General features: G+C 38.0%; 1 protein-coding gene across 3 annotated transcripts; it reads left to right on the forward strand.

Moving 5' to 3' along the window:
- The first annotated feature begins 1,019 nt into the window (after positions 1–1,019).
- LOC575264 (FK506-binding protein 5) lies at positions 1,020–22,880 on the forward strand. Of its 3 annotated transcripts, none has more exons than XM_030982205.1 (7): positions 1,020–1,056; positions 11,988–12,625; positions 14,670–15,008; positions 15,504–15,695; positions 17,538–17,876; positions 20,025–20,167; positions 20,724–22,880. In XM_030982205.1, the coding sequence occupies exons 2-7, from the start codon at positions 12,013–12,015 to the stop codon at positions 20,922–20,924; spliced, it is 1,827 nt and encodes a 608-aa protein (XP_030838065.1). In that variant the 5' UTR covers positions 1,020–1,056; positions 11,988–12,012; the 3' UTR covers positions 20,925–22,880. The 3 variants fall into 3 exon arrangements, with proteins under 3 accessions (XP_030838065.1, XP_030838066.1, XP_030838064.1); XM_030982206.1 differs by lacking the exon at positions 1,020–1,056 and adding an exon at positions 10,100–10,557; XM_030982204.1 differs by lacking the exon at positions 1,020–1,056 and adding an exon at positions 10,100–10,552 and having other exon boundaries at positions 11,987–12,625.
- Positions 22,881–23,280: the final 400 nt, after the last annotated feature.

Raw genomic sequence — 23,280 nt, forward strand, 5'->3', positions numbered from 1 at the left:
TATCATTTTTTTCTCCAAACAAGTCAAGCGCATTTTGTGAAATTATGTGTGAGCTTTCTAATTTTTTCTATTACAGTTTGGAAAAATATCGTAATAGAATTGTAATACAAATGTCCCCCGGAGGACGATGCTCTTCAAATGCTCTTGTTTCCACAATATGACGCGAAAGAGCTTAAACAAAAAGTTTGGTTTACACATTACAGCCATTTTTGTGAGTGCAATTCATATGACTTTGTGAACTATCGATTCTCTTTCTTATCATTTTGATCATTACAAATCTCACGGTACACATCAGTTCTTAAGTACGACATAGCTAACTTTTCCTAATTGCTTCCGGGCAGTTTCTGTCAGGATGCAATCACAGTACCAGCAATCAACTTTAAAACTCCACACGTTTCCCAAGAGAAATCAGAAATATTCATTTATTGTAGGATGCTCATATCGTATAATTTATTTTGATACTTTAGGACACATTTCTGCAAAGAATTCTCCCCCGAAAAAACGTTTTTGAAGACTAATGTTGATAAAAAAATACATAATTTAGGTTTTTCTATTGCACACAGAAAACATACATTTTGTATTCTTTCATCAATATTCGACTTTAACACTTTTGTTTTGAAAACCCTTGTACAATTAATGTTTTTAAAATGACGTCCTCTTTCAAATTATGATACAATTTAAGTGTAATTTTAACATCAAATTTGTGGGCTCCCAACACTTTAAAGGGGCTTTAAAGTGACGCAATCAGTTAGAATTGTAAATGACCCCAAAAAGAACCAAACTATTAAGCGAACAATTAACAATAACAACATCACCAGTAGCAACAACAACAACGACAACAGGAAATTGAACTGGTTTGAAGTGGATTAAATGGACTTATATGTGTGTAACAGTCAAGAAATACCTTTCAGGGAGTTTTGTCATTTATTTATTTTTCATGTAGTATACGGGATTTTTTTGGATAATTTATTACAATTCTCTCCTTTTCTTTCCCTTTCTCCATTGTGTTCTCCCAACAGGTCATTTTCGTTCAACAGTCAAGCGCGTTTTATAGAGGTAAGTTATAAATATAGTCACTTGATAACACATTTGTACTTTCTTCATGATGAACGTGTAAATGAAGGTTAAGAATTGTTGTAAAATTCGGAAAAAGATGTGGAAACATAATTAAGGAGTCCACGGCCCATCTTTAGAACTGTTAGCTTAGCAAACATCATCATTTGAATCTAAAAAACCTTACCCCCATATGTGCATATTCAGAGTTTAATTCCAAAAGGAGCTAAATCCATTTTTGTAACTTCTGAGAAAAAAAAAATGTTTACCAGATTTTGTAAAGGCGTCTAAGGAAAAGTGATATTAGAAGATGAATTTGTTCATAGATGCTCCCAAAATATAGGTAAGTACTTTTGTTGAAAGACGGGTACTTAAGTGAACAATATTTTGATAACAATAACTCAATTTTCATCAAAAGTGGATTTAGCTCCTTTTGGAATTAAACTCTTCAATTTATAGTCTATCCTACATAGAGCATTATTCAGCACGGAGTTTTGCTTAATTGAACTCACAATAGTGTGATTGACCATGTCAAACAGTTGTAATATTGAGATAGGATCATGGAACCAGAGACGCTTCTGGCATCTGATAAAGTAATTTCATAGTAATATGCAATGTGAGGTTGACCAAAATGTATAAAGAAACTTTGTTTAAAGTTGCTTGAAATATGGAATATTCACTAAAAAGCACAGCATGTGTTTGCACTTATATGGAACTGCATTTTAGTGCCCTTAAGCTCAATTTCTGTGTATGTCTTTCCTTCCTACTCTACTTATTACAAGGGATCGACAGTAATAAAATAAACAGTTAATTTCATTGTATTAATGTGTACATTTCATCAGAGCTGAAAGTCATTTTTGATAGTTTCCATTTATAACTACAAGGCCTCTCCCCCATGTTTACATACACGAAATAATAATAGAGAAGTTGTCCGCGCGGAGAGTGAATGGAGAACATTCATTCTTATAACGCTATCCAATATCCATTTTCATTTCTCAACGTGTTACTTTGTAATATGAAACGTTGTCGCATCTTAGGAGTAAAATAAAATAAATCGGCACCTGGAAACCTACAGGGAATCCAAAACGCATTTAAGTAATAGAAAATGGCCAGATTTTAGCATTTGACAGGCACCGGAAGCCCTTAGCGCTATTAAAATGGTATTCTAGATTACTGTACAGTCCCACATACAGGAATTCACGGGGGACTGAAGTAATTTACCTATCTCGCGGACTGTGTTTTTACCTTTGAGGTATGATTAAGGAAATTGATGTCCAAACATGCTGCTTGTAAGTGGAATTGGTAGAACAAGAATGAGCCAAGTAGATGTAGCCTGTGGATAAGAAAGAAAGAGAGAGAGAAAAAAAGAACGAGAGGAAGGAGAGACGTTGAAATATTATATAGAAAGAGAGAGAAGAAGAAAGAAAGAAAGACACAAAGAAAGAGGGAGAAAGAGAGAGAGAAGGCGAGAGAAAGAGAGAGAGAGAGAGAGAGAGAGAGAGAGGGAGAGAGAGGGAGAGACATACAGAATAATAATAATAATGATAATAATAGGCATTTCTATAGCGCCGTCTATCTAGAAATTCTATCCGAGGCGCATTTATTATTGCCCCGGCTTTAGCCTAGCTGCCATTACAGCGCTCCAGCATTAAAAGGAATTAATTCCTGCCAGGTACCCATTTACATCACCTGGGTTGAGTGTGGCAAATGGATATCAATGTCTTGCCAAAGGACATTAGTGCAGAGGCGGGACTCGAACCGCGGACCTTGTGATCGACAGTCCGGCGACGTATCCACTCGACCTCGACCACGACACCAGAAACAGATAGATAGACAGACAGGGAGGGAAAGCAAGGCAGAGAGAATTTTATTATAATTAGTACCCAAGGTAGTTGTTAAGGGGAAGTTAAAGCCCTTCGTTCGGCGTCCGGGGCGGGGGCTGCGGGGGCTGCGGGGCTCTATTTGGATGGAAGAACATAACAGTTCTGTACACGTGAATATACGCCAATTAAAGACACTAAGGCCTTTCGGAAATTGCTCACTTTAGCACCTCTACTTTTGAAATAAAAGCGCCGGTTTGAAGTAATCTTAGGAGCTCTTTTACCCGATCCAATTTAGGTTTTATGGGGGGTAAATCGATAATTCTTGTTCGCTACCGAATGTTTCCTTCGATAATAGTACGTCGTTGTCTTGTCTGAAAAATCTTAAATGTAAGGACCTTTTTTTATCATGCAAAACAAACCTCCCTCCTAACCCAGGGTTACAAATAAATAGGCATTATCTATTCGAAGATGTTTTTTCAAAAGTAAGAGAATCTGTACGCTGTATCCAAGATACCATAAGTAGTACCATTACCCCCCCCCCTTACCTGATAGTTGATGAGGTAATCCCTGAAGCAGCTTTTCCAAGCTATACTGGGATGGGATGTGTTGTGACAGCAGGTGAAGATGCAGACAACAAAAGGGTGTACAATTGCTTTATACAGTAAAATAGTGACGTGCAAGGAAAAAAAAAATCATGCTGCTATATGGTTTACAGCATTCTGGAACCTACAGGAGGTTCCAACCCTCTGATGACAGGGAGGGCGGTCATCTGGAAAGCAGCAACTGTTGGGGCAGTAACTGCAGTGAATGGTAGTTGATTCCAGATGCGAATGGTGCGGGGGTAAAATGAGTACTTGTAGGAGTCGATTGTTGCCTCGGGAACAGAGAGCTTGAGTGTGTGGTCTCTTCTGCTGATGTATGTAGCTTTGGTTATGATGTGAGGAAGACAAATGTTGACTAGCTGGTGGTGTATTTTAAAGAGCATGGTGCTTTGTGCTAGAAGACGACGTGTGTGCAGTTTATCCCATCCCAGCTGGGAAACAAGCCCTGTAGCTGACGTGGATCTTCAGTAGCCGCGGAAGACAAAACGAGCAGCTGTTTTCTGTACCCTTTCCAGACCTTCGGCAGCACCAGAAGTGTGGGGGTTCCAGGCTTCAGCGCCATACTCTAGCTGCGGTCGAACCAGGGCTGTGTATGCTCTTGACTTCACATCCTTGGTGCATGGTGACAGGGTTCCCCGCAGCAACCCAAGGGTTTTGTTGGCCTTGTTCAGTAGGAGTTGGCAGTGTGTATTCCAGTGAAGGTCCTTGGTTACAGTTTCCCCACTCAAGCGTAAAAAATCCCCCAAGACCGCCCCTATTGAAACCTTCCTGATGTTTGAACTGGTCTTCTTGAAAAGTAGTTTGTTGTCTTAAATAGTATTTTCATCATTGATCAGTTTGTGCTCAGAAATTATTCCTATCAAAGACCGTTATTTTTTGTTACAATTGGTTTCCTACGTTCTACGTATATGGCACCCCCAAAATAGAAACTTTGGCAGCATTTGTAAACGAACGTCCAAGCCGTTTGGGGGGTCGATATGTATTTTCATATACGTCATTAAGATTTTACCAAATCACTCACTATTTCAATCAATAAGATGAAAGTAAATGTGTTTGATTACCTCAGGAAGAGATTGAGCGTGGCTAATGTGTATTTGTATCGATGGAGGGAAAGGGGTCATAGGGAATGTGAGAGAGAGAGAGAGAGAGAGAGAGAGAGAGAGAGAGAGAGAGAGAGAGAGAGAGAAAAGGGGGATGAATGAGGGAGACAGAGAAGGAATGTGAGAGTGAGAGAGGGAGAGAGAGAGGGGGTAGGGGTTGAAGGGAAAGATGAGGGAGGAAGAAAGAAAAACAGTTTTAGAGAGAGAGAGAGAGAGAGAGAGAGAGAGAGAGAGAGGAGCGGGGAGACAGAATAGATTGCAAAGAAAGACAAAAGGATACAATTTTAGAGAGGGAAAGAGAAAGCGGAGAGAGCGGTAGGTTGGAAGAGAAAGGAAGAAAATGAGAAATGTAGATAGGCAATGACAGGCTTGAGGTATAGAAAGAGGGAGTGACAGAACACTCGGAAAGAGAAGGAGAATACAGAGAGGAAGAAACAAATAGAGTGAGAGATAGAGACAGGCAGAGAGACAGAGAAAGACACAGAGAGAGACAAAGAAAGACATTGAGAGAGAGAGAGAGAGAGACAAAGAAAGACAGTGAGAGAGAGAGAGAGAGAGAGAGACAGAAAAATAGTCATCGTGTGTATAAGTGTGTGTTTCTAACTTAACGTAATCTAGAATACAAATTGCAACGACGTCACCACATTTTCACACATTTGAAATGTTATTTAGTGCGTCATTTCATGCCATGCAACCTTCATTCGTTCTTAGTGACAGATTTGAAAGCTAAATATAAATACAGGCCTATTTCGATTAAATCTAAAAGAGGTCACGTGATTACTAAAACGAGGTCACGTGATCACTAAATCACAGGTCGATACCAACGCAGTATCGATCTGTCATTTGAGCAAATCCATCACGTGACCTATTCATCTTGTTACAGATCTGCAGGGCATCGTCACACGAAACCGTACAAGTTCGCCCACAACCCGTACTTTGGACGGCTTCGTGTAACGATTCTCTTCACCTCTTGGGATTTTGAACAGCGGATTAATTCGTGCAAAGATGTGTCCAGTTTACCACAAGACATCATTACACGTATTGAAGAACATTTGCCCTAAAATAACGATTATCAGATTTATTATATGTCTTTTTTTCAATTTTCAATTTTGACTATAATTATTTTTGTATGGCAGCGCTTGAGGTAATTTGTTATCATCAAGAATACGTAGGAGTTGAAATATGTGTTCACTGTTGATGGTGGATTTTCATTTTGCAATCATGATGGCGTAAAGTGTAATCCGCTTTGCTTTTCTTTATTTTGTACCAGATAGCTAAATGAAAACGAGTAATTCCTTTGTTGCGCGAAGTTCGCAGTTGTCATTCATTTTAATACACTTCTTCTTCTTCTTTTTTTTGCGACGGTCTACTCCGAACAAGCATGTTAATATGCTCACATGGCACAAAAGAAAACCTACAATAAATGTTGTTGAAGACTTTGACGCAAATGATTTAGGGTTTCATCTCTTCCTGACGCCTTCCAAATAAAGATAAGGTCGAGTTCTGGGAAGAGGTGAAAAATAATATGTGAGCGTTATCATTGTATGATGCAAGTGTGGAAGAACATCAGATAAAACATGTTTCCTGAAAAGCATGGCTATTCAAATGCCTTAATATTCTAAATAGGCATGTAACATCATACAAATCGGGACGGATTTTATGCCACATGTTCGTGTAGTCCCATATACATCTTTCTGTGTACAGTGCTTGTAACTTCACCAAGACTGGGACAAATTTCTAATCCTTTTGATGATTCCAGAACCTTGCAGTACACACAATACTTATATGCTAGATGATCAACCTTTTCTGGTCAATTCCACAACGTTTCTTTCACAATGCAATCGAATGCCCAGAACTCAACTTCATCTTAAAGCTTAAGCTTCCTTTTTAAAACCAATTACAAAGTGAATTATACCTCCTACTGGAATCTAGACATATTTCTTTTGATTTCAAATAATGACTTTATTTGAGCCTACCTTTTACTTCAAAACCTCATTGAAATGAACTCTTAGTAGCAGCCAAGTTAGGTATTAAATACACGTGTTATTGACATAATATTATGTGCATCAATTGGGAGTTTTAACACGTTCAATAAGTAAATAGAATTGCTGTTTATTTCATGACCTAGTTTTTCGTTCTATTTACAAAACGTCTAAAATAATTTTATTCGTACAAAACATTGGGAAAATGGTTTTGGATCTTACCAATAATGTAAGTTGTATTTTGATTATATATGTATGTGCTATATTTATTTTTATTGGATAAGAATTATCTTTCTATCTTAAAACACGGAGCTAAGTGCATGTAACCTTTATGGGCGCATAAATTACAGCAAGGCGGTTGTTCCCTTTTTGCGGTGATTTATAGCATCACAATTTGAACGAGCCTTAATGGGCATATAGGTTATTTACACTTTGAAAGTGATCTGTATTAGGTAAATCTTAGCTTACCAAAAGCAGTAAGCTGTGCAATGAGTTCACATCTCAACCAGATAACGGATCATATCATGTGACATGTAATAGTTTGTGTAAAAAACTTCATAAGAAAAGACCTTTTTGTTTTATTATTTGAGTGTTCCTATACCCCAATCAAAGTGTATACGCTCCATTTTATTTCTTTTTTCTCTCCTCTTTCTCTCTTTCCCGTCTCCCTAGCTCTTTACTTTATTCATTTTAAATGAGGTATCTGTGTTAGAATGCTGCAAGAATTAAAATGAAATAACTAAAGAAAACCTGTCAGGTTGATTTGAAATGCAGCCGAGGGAAATACGTTAGGAGTACCCGTAATTGAGGGGGATATAATTCAGGTCTGCTTCGGTTTGTTTCAAAATGTTACAGTTAGTTTTCTTCTGAACTGGGATCCAATGAATGGTGATGAAGCATATTGAAAACTGCATGCATCGGCGGATGATTTAAAAAAAATTACATAGGAATTGATGTAGGGTGCACAATGGCGGATCCAGTATTCCAAAGCAAAGGGGGCGTCCACCTCATTCGAGCCTAACGTATTTGTATGTGCGTTGTCGTGTTGAGTATTCAGTAGTGGTAGATTTGTATACGAGCAGGATATGAGAGATGCGCCTTCAACAAATTATAGGTAGGGGTGCTCATCTGCCCCCCCCCCCCCCCCCCCACCGGTGCATCGCGTTGGTGGTACGTGACTGTGGCAATTGAGCCATGATCCTGCAGACAAGTCTAATCAATTATTGATCGTTGACAGATCGGCATCTATTATACAGGATCCCTTCACTTTACATTGCCATGGTGGGCACATTGGGAACCACACGACCTATGCGACTTCCAGTGGCAGGGGAGAATGGTAGAGATGTATAGAGAAAGGGAGGGGAGTAACAGAGAGAAAACGAACAGACAGGGGGGGGGAGACAGGGGTCTGTGTGTGTGAGAGAGAGAGAGAGAGAGAGAGAGAGAGAGAGAGAGACAGACAGACAGACAGACAGAGACAGAGAGAAAGAGATAGAGGATAGGGAAGGATGAAGGGAATAAAAATAGTTAAAGGCATACTTTTTTAATATGAGTAACATTTCGGGGTCATGTATTTTGTAACAGAATCTTGTAACGGTATGGAAATATGCTACTTGTTTGTGTAAATAAAGATGGAGTCATATTTCTATTTTGCTCTTAATATCGGGACTGGAGGGATAATCGGGAAAAAAATCTGGATGGTCCTTGAATATGTATTGACCCTGTTTCTGTTTTGGGGTTAGAAAATTACCCGAAGGCACAAAGTACCTTCCTCAATATTCGGCTTCTTACCGTCTTTGCATCATCGGCTTATTAACGATTTCAAGAGGACGGGTTAAACGAAAAGGGCTCTCCTTTATAAAATGTTAAGAGAAGTTAAAGATATTGATTGCCGTACGGAAAGGATGCAAAGAAATGTAATATTAAAATCCATCTAAGTGTGTTTGACGGGGTGTTTGAGCTCTTGACTGAGTAGGATCGTCCTTTAGCCTTGTATGGTACATAATAGTATTATAATGTTTAATAATATAACTGTTGAAAAGAAATGTCTTTATTTACAGAGTAAAACTCAGCTTTTGGTAATGCTGAAATGAATTCTGACAGATTCAAACGAAACTGACATTGAAGGAAATAAAGAAAAATTATTTCTGCAAAACGGTTTGGTAGAAATTGTATTTCATCTGAGTGATAAGCAATGCAAGATAAAAACAATCAACAAAACAAAAACAAAAATCAAAATTAGAATCGAGCTAGCAGACTCCATTTTGACAACGTAACCATATGTACACAACATGCACTTAGCTTCCCAGTGAATATGATTTTCATAACATTTCTGTCCCCTAACAAAAATCGCCATTGCTGCACAGCCCATAGAATATTATGCATATCTATTAAGTATTTGCTATTTTCTCTCTAATATCAACCATAATTTCTAATACCAAGCTCACGGAGAGGATACCTTAAAGAATTCCTTACCATTTTAGAGGCAATTAGTCAAAGTAGGAAAAAATTACTTTAACAAAAAGTAATTCATTATCATAGCGACAATGACCCATAAAAATGGCAACAGCTAAAGTCGGAAGTAAATGCGTGGGAGCTAATATGGAACCAACCAATTTCAATGTTCTCTGACCATCCAAACAGTTTAATTTGGATGGATTCATCGAGGATCAACGAGGGCGGATTTAATTAAATATTTAATTTGACCTTCCTTAGCAATGCTTACCTGTGAATGGCTTCCCAATGTATTACAATTTATTTGACTCTTTTAGCAGAGGAGTGGAGTGGATTTGATGCACACAAAATTAAAACAGGACCCCCTCACCCCCCCCCCCTCCCCCAAAAAAACAAAATACACACACAACAATAACAACAATAACAACGACAACAACAACAACAACAAACAAACACAAACCAGGAAATTAAGAATTTCTTTAGTCCCTCCTCTTTACGAATACTTGTCTTCAATCAATTACGTCCCAATCATTCCATTGAACGCTTCCGGAAGTCACGTTTCCCTTTAATGGTTACGTAACACTCCGAATAAGCACTGATTGAGCTTCATCATGTACTTAATAACTTTCACACGACGATGATTTTTCTGGGAAATCAGAAGAGCAAATGGTTAAAATCCCGAAATGTAAAATTTTGAAAAGGGTAAAGCCTTACTTTTCCTGCATAGGATATCTTAAAAGAACTATCAATCTTCTTTCACTAAAAAAAAAAAATTGTTATTATTATTATTATTCATTTATTATTTCGTGGTTGGTGGAGGGGGCGGGGGGGGGGGGGTCACACGTCAATGGAAACGTAAACTTTAATAACAACCCCGTAGATGAAGAAAAAAACAACAACATCACAATCTTGCCAGAAGGTTCATAGCTTGGTCACTATTTTTAAGCATTCGTCATTACATTGTCTCGACGCTCGCGGCGTAATTGGCGTAGGTCACGTGACCCTGTGCGCATCAGCCAATGAGAGCATCCGTAAAGAACAAGACCGCCGGTCGCTGACATGACGGCGCGCTACTATTCATGATGTACAGTCATCAAACAAGACAGCTACAAGCCATTCATCGTGTTATTGTATTCAATAAAGCGTGTCAGTTAAAAAAGGACCGATTTTCACATGGCTGCGTTCAAGATGGATATTTTTTTTCTCCATTAAGATCGGGATGTTAGTATCATCACTCATCATATACATGTAAATGTATGTTCTTAAAAAGCTCAGTCTAGTGGATACAATCGCGCATGCGGAGGTGATTAACGTTTATAGTCTTGACTCTACACATAGAGCGTTGTGGAACTTGTCTTCTCGGTTTAATACTAATCACTGTTTAAAAAAGTGAGTGCATCGCGAACATCTTCCCAGTCATTCATATGCGGATTCCATCACTGTGTCTTTCCAATGTGATGGTACGCTCTTTTAACGTCACTCTTGTGGATACAACCGCGCATAGCGAGTGGATCAACATTTACATCTACTGAACACACACACGGTATGGAATTTGTTCTATCTGTTAAAAAGTAATCAATTTCACAGGAGTGGGTACACGATAGACACTTTCTCTGTTGTTCATATTTGCTCCTTATCACTTTAATATCATTTCGACATAAAGCTATATTCGGAATGTTTTTAATACTTTCACTGTCTTGTGAAGACAACCGCTAACAGTGGGTTGATCAAATTCTGAATCTATTGAATGCACGTGAAGCGTCGTGAAAATTGTTATATTAGTAAAACAAAAACAGTAGTTACTTTTGTCAGGAATGAGAACACGATAGACCTTTTCATATTTGATCGTTAGCATTCATTATCATGCGCATGTGAAAGTTATGTTTATGACGTCACCCTTGTAACCGTTCTTGTAGGTAAATCACTTTATATATCGGGGTGTCATACTCTGAACGAGTTACATCTCACGTAATCCGCAAATTTGATATTAAGAAGCAGTAATAGATAGAAGAATTACATTCCACTTCAGACTTAAAATCTAATATCAATTTAAGAACAGAGAAAGATAACTTAAAGACAGAGATAAAGAGCTGGGGAAGAAAGAAGCGGGTAGAGAGGTTTGGAAGGTAGGGAAGATTTTATGACTTACCAGCACATGTGTTATTTTTCTTAGAGTCGATAGGCTAATGCTTTCTTTTTCATTGGAAGAAGTAAAGAAGTACCTGTTTCCTCTTCCGTGCAAAATTGACATTGTATTACGTCACAATGTCATCGCGCCCATGGCTTCCAACACAGTCAATAAGAACTAAAATCGTCTATAAGGCCATGCGATCATTCCTTGGTGGTTATTTTCTATTTCATCGTAGAGGCCCTACAAGATCTACGAAGATAAGTCTATTGTCTCTTTCTGTATATTTTCATTCAGATCTCACCCCATGAGCTTTGACATCAAGGAACTACTGCGTTCCTCGAACCTCCTTCTTTTCCTACCAACGGGACAAATTCTTCAATAAATCGCCGACATTTAAATCATCTGAATTTTTAATTTTTTGTTTTGTTATTGTAGAACACTAATGCAAATAATTTACTTAACGGTTCCCCCTCTCCCTCCAGAGCTCAGCAGATAACTTCAGCATCTTGGATTTGATGGATCTGGGGCCTGTTTCATAAAACTTGTTATCTATAACAAATGCTAAATTTCTATGACAAATTTGCTCTCAGCCAATCAGATGCCAGGATTTCAGTAGCTTATAACAGTAGCTTGTAACTTGTTATTGATATCATGTTTTATGAAACAGGGCCCAGATGCACTTCCTAGACAATCTTCTGTCCCTACCAATACTTCTAAGTACGTGTGCGCCCTCGTCCTGTGTTCATTCAATAGATTTGGATTGTTTAGATCATTTTTGTTCTTCATTGTAGAAGATTTTTGGAAAATCATTATAATTTCGTTTTTTTCTTTGTTTCTTCCAGAACTGAGTACATAACCTTCGGCAAGATGGAACTGATGCGCTACTTAAACCGTCTCATCTTCCTACCGATCCTTCTAGCTGCGTTTGCGCTCTCGTCCTGTCCCGTCGAAGCTTTCAGAGGTCACAGACTCCCGCCTCCCAGACAGTACAGCCCCAACGAACCCCCTTCTGCACTCGAGTCCGACTCCGACCTGCTGCACGCCTTGGAATTCCTAGAGCAATACGAACAGGCCAAATCCAGGAAACCTAGCGGCAATCTTCCGGATGTGTACGGTGGCGCCGAAGAGACCGACGATTTCGGCCAGTACCCGAGGTACGGCAACGGAATCCCGATGTCACTGGAAGGCGGCAACGGCGTCCCGTACCAGAAGTGGGACGACGACGCCGGGAATATGGACGAGATCGACCTCGAGGACCTGTACGATCCACGGCCTGAAGATCTGGAGACGAACGAGGTGGCGTTTGCCGAGGCGATCTTGGACGAGTATAAGGAGTATGAGAAGCAACGGCAGAGAGAGCTCTTTAACAAGATTCTTGGGGACGTGATGGCGGAGAAACTGCTCGAGCAGGATGAGAAAGAGAACATCGCCAAACTGATGGAGGAGCAAGAAGATGAGGAAGAGGGTTTTGATGATCTTGGTATGACGTTCCCCATTTTCTGCATTAATGAATAGCCTAGGGCATGTACTTTTAAAAGGAGTAAAATCCAATTGAAACATACCTATGTGTTACCTTTTTGAAATTTGAATCTCGTATGTTATTTCAGCAAACAGTGGACATATTGGTAATTGTTAAGAAAAAAACGATGAGAATAATCCTGACAAAACATGAGCCAATTCTGTACGAAACGCAGGTGTTTTGATCAGAGCAACCATTCACGAAAAGCTGCTGGTTTATCTACTGCCCCTTTCTTTTTTTTAAAACAAAAACAATGTACTATCAAGTGTTGCCTTTACTTAAGGGAAAAAACACCTTAAATGTAGAAATACATACATGTACATCTTTATAAACCCCTCAAAGCAGGATTCGGTCGGCTATTCTATAATTAAGGCACTAGAAGACGAATATTTTCGGCTCATTCGTTTAGAACATAATAATTATATCATAAAATCAATAACACCATTTTGTTTAATCAAATGATTAAAAAACGACTGAACAATGTAAAATGCATATAGTTGTTAACTTCAAAAGCATATCATGACATCTCCAATAAGCCCAATAATCTGTTGTTCAGAACACACTGGGTCTAGTTGTCATCTTCCATGGTAACTTTCTTGATTAAAGATAATAATAGGGTCAAATATATTGATGTCTTGTTGAAGAATAACAAGACTCTAACGATCTGTTTTCTTTATATTTCAAACTTTTATTGCTTCTTCATGTCAACAAGGAAATAAAAAAAATATATATTCATAGGCGTTCTACAAATTTTATAACTTCCATATTATAATAGTAAAAACGTTAGAATCGTGAATGTGAACATAAGTGGATGAAGGATAAGGAAAATGAGTACGACCTTTTAAACTACACTATGGTTTCCATTTTTTAAGATGAACATGCAGTTTCCCTTTACGTTAAGCAAGTTTAACAACCTTGACAATGATAATCATGGTATACTGCTGCACAAATATGTCATTAAGTAGGGAATTAATAGCATCCGTAGAGTACTAAAAAATCAGCCGTCGCGTGATAAATATGTTTCCTTTCCTCATCAAAAGCATTCTGCTAAGAGCGGTGAATATAAACGTTTGCTTTGTAAATTGGTCTAACGAGATGATTAGATGTGGGCCCACTTTACGACCTCATTATAATGGCATTATACATTAAAATGGTAATTTATTTATTTATTTATTAGTCTTGGTAATCTCTCCGTACTGCCAGATCAATAGAGAGTACGCTTTCCTTACCCGATCAGAAAATAATTATTCACCACGGCCTTAATTGAACGAAAATACGTGGTATCTCTATCTACGAGCTTGATTACGTTGGCAATTAATTGACTTTTCATTAGAAGTCCTCTTGGCACCTCTTTGTTAATGGGCTAATTATGAATCTGAACTGAAGTTATCGATCGTTTTTGTTTCTATCTCTCTCTCTCTCTCTCTCTCTGTCTGTGATGAATCACTGCCCCTTTATTAAAGCATGTCAATTAATTATGTATGCCGTTGGTAAATGATTATAATAAAGAAGACAATGACATATCAAATTGGATGCCGTAAGCATGTATAATATTGTGTGCACTACTTGACTAGCTCATTCCTGAGGCCAGAATCAGTATTTGTATTAAACACAGTTTTCAAACGCTGTTAATAGCTCGAGTATTATACGATGGGACACCTGGTTCGCTGCGTGATAGACCAGTGCACACAATAATTGGTAATTCGACCAAATTCGGTATCAGTGATTTATGATGCAATTAACATAGACACTGACTTGTATGTAGCTCTGATACCATAATATCATAGAGAGAAATTAACGTAGATAAATGATGTTTGCAGGATGATAAGGTTAGATGGGTTTTGTTGCATTCGCACTCGTAAATTAAACCGTTCTTCTGTCAGGTTGACAAATGACTTTCAGCCCAAGTCATCCATCAATCTCTTACGAGAAACTAAATCGTTACCCGAAATGAATCTTTCTCATTCTTTCATGTTGTACTTTCATTGCTTTCTTCTCCATACAGCCGCCATCTTTGATTCGAGTAGTTCCGTGGGATCGTCAGAAGACGAAGCCGCAGTCTACGAACCCCAAGAGCTTGATCTGCCGATCTTCAGCGCATCGTCGGCCTCCAAAGAAACCTTCGACGAGGACTCCCAGAGCTCCGACATTGAAATCGAAGCCGATGACTTTTTCGTGAGCGAGGCGGGGCTGGAGGCGTTGGCCGAAGCGGAGGGGATCCTGAAAGAAGGCTACGCGGAGGAGGAGGATGCAGAAAGCAGCGAATCACTGCCCGACTTTGATGATACGTCAGATCTGACTAGTCTCCTACAAGACGACGAGGCATCTGAGTTCAGCGAAGCAGGTCGGTTGCATCTCGTATACGTAATCCAATACTAAAAAGCATATCCCTCTTCAATAATATTGCAGATGAATATGCAGCCCCTAGGCAGTATGCAGGCACTAACTCTATTTGATATACAAACACGAAGTCATTAAGTCATGAGCCTGGTCAATTTTGTTCAGTCTCTGGTTGGTTCAAAAGGAGTTACCATACAGGTACAGGCTACAAAGTGTTCAAATTAAGATTCTCTCGAATACCTCAGTCACAACGTGTAACCGACTCAAACCCGATCCCTTACCCATTTAATTTTGGCCAATATGGGCAATATAGTTGTTGGTTCGTTCTATCGTCGGTTTGGTGTCGGTCTCGTTGGTGTGTCTGGTGTGTCAGGAGTATTTCATGTAACGACTGGCAAGGGTTTGTGCTTGCAAAATCTCGTCTCATTATGATATTCATGTAAACATAGATCTAGGTTGATAGTTGCTAACATGTACAACGTCTGATTTTTGTTGGTAGGACCATTAACGGAAGAAGAAAAAGAAGAAACACTCAAAGACATCATCTACAGAATAGTACAAGATACCCTAAGAAAGAAATTGGTAGAGTCTATGATCGGGACCGAGGACGCTGAACCTGATACGTCCATGGAATCATCCATTATGGAGGCAGGGGATTCTGAGGAGGAGGAATCAATCACTGATGATGAAGGTTTGTAAAAAATAAATAATGATAATGTTTTCTGTGAGTTGAAATTTTCTATTTGTCATGACGTTACGCAATAATAGGAATTCATTATGATAATAGAATAACCCGAGAATATTTCCTTTCATTTCATTTATTTTATTCTGCATAAAAAAACAACATTCAAACGTACAAACATGATATACAGATAAAGATCGAAAACAAGAACAATACAAAGGGAAGGAGCAAACAAAATTTTATGGGAATGTGGGGTTAACAAAAAGGGCAATTAGCCTTATGAACGTCAACCCCTTAAAAAATATACACTGTATTGTTGAGAAAAGAAAAGCATGGAAAACCTAAACACCAATACAAAAGGGGTAAAAGGAGGGGAGGGGGAATACATTACAAAGTGCATTAACTGAAGCGTGACGTGATTTATTGAGATTGAATACAATGATAAAAGATAGAATTTATACGATGGTTTAAAAATATTAATTGAATTAGAGTTTTTCATATTAATTGGGATATTTTTTCATAAAACTGGCCCTCTGAAAAAAATTGTATTTTTGGAAAAATTTGTACAGATTTTAGGAAAATGAAAATTACCAGCATTACGAGTTTCATGAGAATGTATTTCATGATTGAATGTAAATTTACCTGACATGGACTTTGGCAGTAAACCCTTAGAACACATCAACATAAATATAGCAATATAAACATTTTTTATATCATAAACATTTAAAAGCTTTAATTGTTGAAAAGTGGCAAAGTGTGGGCATTGAACGGGGCTTCGTAAATTATTCTAACAGCCTTCTTTTGAAATACATTTAATTTCGTCATAAAATAATCAGAACCACTTGACCATGTCATATTACAATAATTAATTTGTGGAATTATCAAAGCATAATACAACATAATCAAAATATACCATGGGAAGAGTCTTAATCGATAAATAATACCAACTCCCTTTTTATAGCTTGTCCATTAAAATGAATAATTAAATTATCATCTTCAACTTTTCTTTTTGTAAATAACATGAATTGAGTTTTATCAATATTTATAACTAATTTATTATTTAACAGCCAATCATTCAATATATAATTCGACAGTAAATGTATCTAATAACATGTTCATATTAATTCCAGACATGAACACACTGGTGTCGTCTGCAAAAAGAATAAATTGTAAGAGTTTAGAAGAAGTAATGATGTCGTTTATATAAACCAAGAAAAGTAAAGGACCCAATATGGACCCTTGGGGCACTCCGCATCGAATTTGCTTTGAAGATTTACATTTGATCAGTGTCAAGTATCGTAGCACCGTAGAAATATTCAAACTTCAAAGATTTCGTCAAAAATGAATTAAATACGCATTATAGTAGATTCTTATCCTCTGCTCTTTCATCAAAATAAATCCGGCAATTTATAACTTATACATCAGAGAAATTCATATTTACAACGGTTTGATATATTTCCTAAACGTCAACATTTTCTTTATTCTGGTGAAGTAATCGGATAATTCTGATCTTCTCTTTTAATAATTCAATTTTGGTGTTGTGGTCGAGTGGTCTAATCACTCGACTGGGAATGAAAAGGTCCTGGGTTCAATCCCCGGCATGGCACATACGTCATTGAGTAAGGCATTTTATCTACATTCCTGCCCTCCATCCAGGTGTTAAGTGGCTATAGGAAACGAAAGTCGAGTGATTGGATTACCATGCAAGTGCTCATCCACAAAAAGGGCGGCTGGCTGGAAGGCTGTCAGCACTTTGGTCGGTTACGTTGTTACTGGTAAATCAATTTCAATAAAACAGTTATCTAATCATCATCATTATTATCATCATTTTTTTTTCCAATTAAAATAAAGACAATCTGCTGAATAATCTGATGGGGGAGATTCGGGACCAGGTCGACGAACTTTCATCAAAAATCATGAAAGAGATCGAGGAGGAGGAAATCGACGAGGGCGATGATAATGACGATGATGACGAGGAAGCTGAAAGTTCCGATGGATACTTTAACGAGCGACCAATCACAGACGAATCGAGCTCGATACCTGACGAAGTCATCGACGAGATCATGGAAGACGGGCCAAGTAGTTTCGTCGATCAGGACGTCGATACGTCGTCATCGTCGATCATGGAGCTGAACGAGGATCTGCTGAGTGATGAGGAGCTCATCAACGCCATCAAGGAAATCGTTCCATGTAAATCCTAATCCTATATCTAACCATTTAGCCTAAAGTTAGGTTATAAGAAAATAAATATTCTGTAGGCTTGATGCCCGTATGGTCTGAAACTTTCACCGTGTAGTTTACCGTGAACTAATAGAGTACCAAAGTGCTTACGTCATATTCGCTCGTCGTCCAAAATACTTGTTCCAAACGAAAGAACCCTCGCATGAGGTTCACCGCGACATCATTCAGCAACGGACTGGAGCAGGGCAAATTCATTGTTCTTCGCTTTGTGTGATCACCAAGCCATTGTTTATGACAACATTTGACTAATATGACGTCACACTTCGGTATTCTATTTCATAGATTTATACCACGATTGCACAGGCTTTCGAAAAAAATCAATGGGCTCCTCGTATATCACCTATGAAATGTGTGAACATTACAATGACGTATTACGTAACCCGAACATGATTATTATGGGATGTACACTAAGGTATTGAAATTGACCTCGAGTTGATTTCTCGAAAGTGTTTGCGACATAAGCGTTAGTGTTAGTACATAAGCCTTTAAAGGCCATATATAAGGATTCGTCGTACGTTTTGTAAAGGAAACAAAATTAAAATCGTATCAAATACATTTAGACTGACCATTCTAATTAGCCTTCTTTAGCATCTGTTGACAGTTAGCATGTGCTCGTATGCAATTGTGGATATTAACACATTGTATATATAAGGCAACACGTACTTTCATTTTGTTTTCTTCAACACAATGGTCGTTATATTGATAGAAATATTAAAGAGAAATCCTAACTTGATAGCAAAAAAAATCTAAAAGAAAGCAAAAAGTTGGTGAAACGGAATGGTGAAAGTTCAAACAAAATCTGACAAAAATAAAGAAAGTTATGGGAAATTCAAATTGGGTGAATCGGTAAAGTCACTGTAATGACATTTGTTCTAAAACACAACATGACTAAAATGTCAATTTTTAAATGTGTTTGATTCGGGATGGTATTTTCTATTATAGAGGACCTGTAATGATATACCATCCTAATATGTTTTTAGCATTCCCCGAAGGTGAAGGTACTTTGGGGGAAAAAGAAAATTATGGATATTTTTGTATACGTCACAATCTACTCTCAAAGTTTCGAATTTGAGATTCGCATAGCTGTATTAATCTCATATTTCAAACTTTCACCATTTCGTTTCTCTGATTTTTCTGCTTTCATTCTTATTACTAGGGTTGGATTACCCTTGATAACTAAATTATAACTGTATACCTATTATTAATGAGGCGAGAATCTACCGCTTGTGATCATTCGGTAAGGAAATGTGAGGGAAATAATAATAATAATAATAATAATTATCCTTGCTTATATAGCGCCTAAAGCAGGGCTCCCACTTAGCCGAGTTGGAGCCTCGAGTTGTGGCGAGCTGGCGCGATCTTATGGCAAGCCGTTTTATTATTAATTGATATCAAGAAATCAATTCTTGTTATCAAGAAATATTTTTATGTTGTAAAGCAATGGTAATTCGTGATATCAAAACTCGATTTCGTGGTATCAGGAATTCGATTTCGTGATATCAAGAATTGAATTCTTGATATCAAGAAATATGTTTTAATGATAAAATTGCTTGCCATAAGATCGAGCCAGCTCGCCACAACTCGAGGCCCCAACTCGGCTAAGTGGGAGCCCTGCTTTATACTTCCTATGCAGAAGTCTCTAAGCGCTCTACACAATAATAGCACACATGAATACCAGATTTCCTCACAGTGTACGGCAGTGGCCAATGTAATAGGGGTTGGGGCACAACTGAGCCAGTGCCCCTTTACAAAACCAATCTTGTAAAATTTACCTACGCAAAAAGTGCCCCGCCACCTTATAGTGGGTTTACGACGGTTTAAACTTTTAGAGGCTCCGAAAGGTCATTGCAAACGTTTTGATGTTCTGACTGTTTTGCTTGTCTGTCTGACTTTTCTGGGATTAACCCCCCCCCCCCCTGTTATACAGAATCATGGCTCTATTCCTGGCCTATGTGTATTCAGGTAGAGAGGGCTTTCAAGAAATGTTCAACTAATCTGATCTCAAGATTGATAAATAATATTTTTTAAATCAAAATTTATTGTTCATCTATTCTCAACTAAACCACCATTATTACATCGACTTGTCTTTTTCACCAGCCGCCGAAGCAAAAGTATGCCCTATTCTTAACTACCTAGTGGATGATTGCAGCGTCATTGAAGGTTTCAGAGGACTGGGTGCCAACGGCTACCAGCAAGCGTTCAGCCGCCCTTGTAACAGGCATCAAATTTGCTACACCTGTGTAAGTTTTGTCGAAGTTGTTGGTTCTTGGCTAATAATTATCTCTTTCACACCGTCAAAGCGACGCTAAACTGATCAAATCCTTCGATTCTTGGGCACTCTATTTGGTCAGCCAAATACAAAACAAATGTAAATTTGAAGAGAGTCACATGGACGCCAGAAAAGAAAAAAAAAGAACTATAACCCGGAGATCTTCTTTAAAAAATACATTCCCTTTCTAAAACAAAATGTGCAAAATAGAGAGTTAATTAAGAGAGTTAATATTTCGATTTTGTAAAACACGTTATAACATAGGGGGTAGCAAACCAAAACATTGAAATAGAGAGATTTTACCATTTGCTGCTTGAATTCTTGATTTGAAAGGAGAAAGAAGCTCCGATAGGTCCATTACTTTGCCTAACCAACAACAGAAATCATACATATAATTATTATGGTTTGTATTCTGACTGTTTTTTTAACGATAATTAAATCACTTAAGCATATATTCATGCGCGCTTTTGCATGAAAAATATAAATTCAGACTTGATCGCTCATAATATCCTTTTCTTTCCCTACAGAGTGCATCTTATGAAATTCCAACAAAACTGTGTGACGAAATTTACAAAGCCGAGCTGCTGACAATGTGTGACGGTGATCCTGAGTGCATGCAACGAGCGAAGTACTTCTGGTTGGCTGCCACCAGCGACAGGACAGCGCCAGACGTCACACTCTCCCTGTGTAGTGACCGTTGTGTGTTGGATTATCTGCTTAGCGATTAGAACACATCCCAGACATGGGCTGCTCACACGATCGCCGCAGGAAACTGGCCGTATCCAAAATCCAGAGTGGTGCTCATTTCTTACATCGAAACCCACCACTGTGCAAGACGCGCACACTTTGGTCGTGCACCACTCTCGCGCAGCAACTGTGCGTATTCGTAGAAACGCCGCGTACACAACACCTGTTGACGATTTCGGATCCACGCGCGCTTGTGTGGAAAGCCCCGTATTTCATAGTCAAGTTTCATTATTTTTCTGTCTCACTCCTTCAAAATATGTATATATAGTTGTAGACTGGCGATCTATGTCTGTCTTAGAATTATTCTTATTATATTTATAAAGATTTATCAAAGTCATATCATTCTTGTATTTTTATCATTGATATCGAATCGTGCAATCATTATACGAATCAGTCCTGTTTGTTCGATCAGTAAAATTATTGGCTCGTTGCAACGAAGAAGGGCAGGTGTTCGATTATTAATTATTTTGATTTCGATCTCATCATCAATTCAATAGATTTTTTAGATTGCGTAATCCACTGTTCATGCGTGGTGTAATGTTATAGTTATTGTGTCATAAGTTTAAAGTTTCGGACATTTTTACTCAATATACATGTATTTGCAGCATGTTAATGCAGCTTCCGCTTATACAGTGATTTCCGATTTAAAAAAATTTTTATTCATCACATATAGAATCAAGTTCATTTGCAGTCAGTGTTCGCGTTTAGATTGGAAGAGAAACATGTAAAAGAAAACGCATACTTAGGCATTTTAAACAACCATATATACATTATCTGCATTGGCTAAACAAACATACATACTATATTGCAATAAGTAAGAAAACGACACTACAAAAGATCTATGATTTCTAAAACATTGCCGTGCTTCGCGGGGAAAGAAAAACACAATTTCCTTTTTTCTTGTGAGTGCCGAGGTGGTGATCCAAGATATTGTCGTGCAGAATGGAATGAACGTGAAAATCTTTTTTTTTTTTCTTCTTCAATACTAATAAATGTTAATGATTAATTTCAGTCAATTTGCTTTGTGTTTAATAAATGTCAGTGTCATATCAATCTGAAAAAGTACAAACATTTTCGGCTTTCGTTTTTACTATCAGCAGTCTGTAGAGGAATTTTGATTAAATCGCAAGTAGGCTTCAAAGATAGTTTTACACACATATATTTGTTTATTTGTTATGTGGCATCGTGCATATAAATTCATCCAAAGAAACTTAAGAGAATCGTTTTCAGATATATGGACACTTATTGTTTTTGCCACATGGTTGGAGAAAGGCAAGCATCTTAATGTATATCCTCAAGAAAATAAAATCACCATCGGCACCGCGTCATATCTGAACCGGCCTTTAAAGTCATTGCTTCACCAAACTGTCTAAAGTATAAAATTACAGCTAATTTACAGGCATGTATCATTATAAATACGCGCTACAATGAGACGAGTCGGCAAACTTAATTCATGTGTAGGCCTACTTAGGACGGTTCTATGAACGAATGATCAGATTTCTCACAACAATTCTTCATGGATTTTGGGAGTAATGTAGTATTAACCTTCCTTGTGCCACCAGTGCCAATTGGCACAGTAGCTCGTTTGCCACGCATGCCAATCGACACAAAAACATTCATTAATTAACAGAATGATGGCTTTCTGCAGCACGAAAGACTTGCTGGAAATAATTCACTTCCTGTCCCTTTTAACACAATCATGTAGGCATATCATAGATTCATTTTGCCCTGGATACATTCAAATAATCTAGAAAACTCATGATATAGCTATGACTGTCATGCGAAATACATTGTGGCACAGGGAATTATTTCCATAACACTTAAAAAGGGAAATGTTAAACATTTTGTGTACCTAGTTCTCGTAAATGTTCCTGCTTATCGTGATATTATGTGATTAGTGCAGCACCGTGCAATAAAATCAGATTTTATCAGTAAAAGGTTATATCTTGATTCATGTTATCAGTTAACCGACCGGTAGGTGTTCCGTAATTAGAAACAAAGCCTGCTTCACACAAATCTCATTTTGTGGACAAAGTCGGATGCAATGATGTTGTCGTGTTGTGCCCGTTGCCCACAATGCATCATTTTGATCACCGTACTGCCTACGCTAAGAGAGCCTTAAAAGGCATCTTAGACCAGCGTATTCGGCTGTAATTCGAAGTTATGACTGCACTTTTGATTTTGCATTCACTTTTTGTACGATCTCTTTCTAGCATGGTGCGTCAAAGACCATTCCTGACGCAGCCCTACGTCATGGAAACGACGCATCGTGTGCGACGGGCATAACGTGCTTTCCCAACATCACAGCATGTGCTATAGTGTGTCTAACTGCATAGA

This window comes from Strongylocentrotus purpuratus, unplaced genomic scaffold (genome assembly GCF_000002235.5).
Source record: "Strongylocentrotus purpuratus isolate Spur 01 unplaced genomic scaffold, Spur_5.0 spur5_scaffold_12, whole genome shotgun sequence".
Taxonomy (NCBI): domain Eukaryota; kingdom Metazoa; phylum Echinodermata; class Echinoidea; order Camarodonta; family Strongylocentrotidae; genus Strongylocentrotus; species Strongylocentrotus purpuratus.

Coding starts and splice junctions, on each gene's coding strand:
- LOC575264 (XM_030982205.1), top strand. CDS start 12,013: ATGGAACTGATGCGCTACTTAAACCGTCTCATCTTCCTACCGATCCTT. Junction 15,009..15,503: donor ATCTGAGTTCAGCGAAGCAG/GTCGGTTGCATC, acceptor TTTTGTTGGTAG/GACCATTAACGGAAGAAGAA. Junction 15,696..17,537: donor ATCAATCACTGATGATGAAG/GTTTGTAAAAAA, acceptor ATTAAAATAAAG/ACAATCTGCTGAATAATCTG.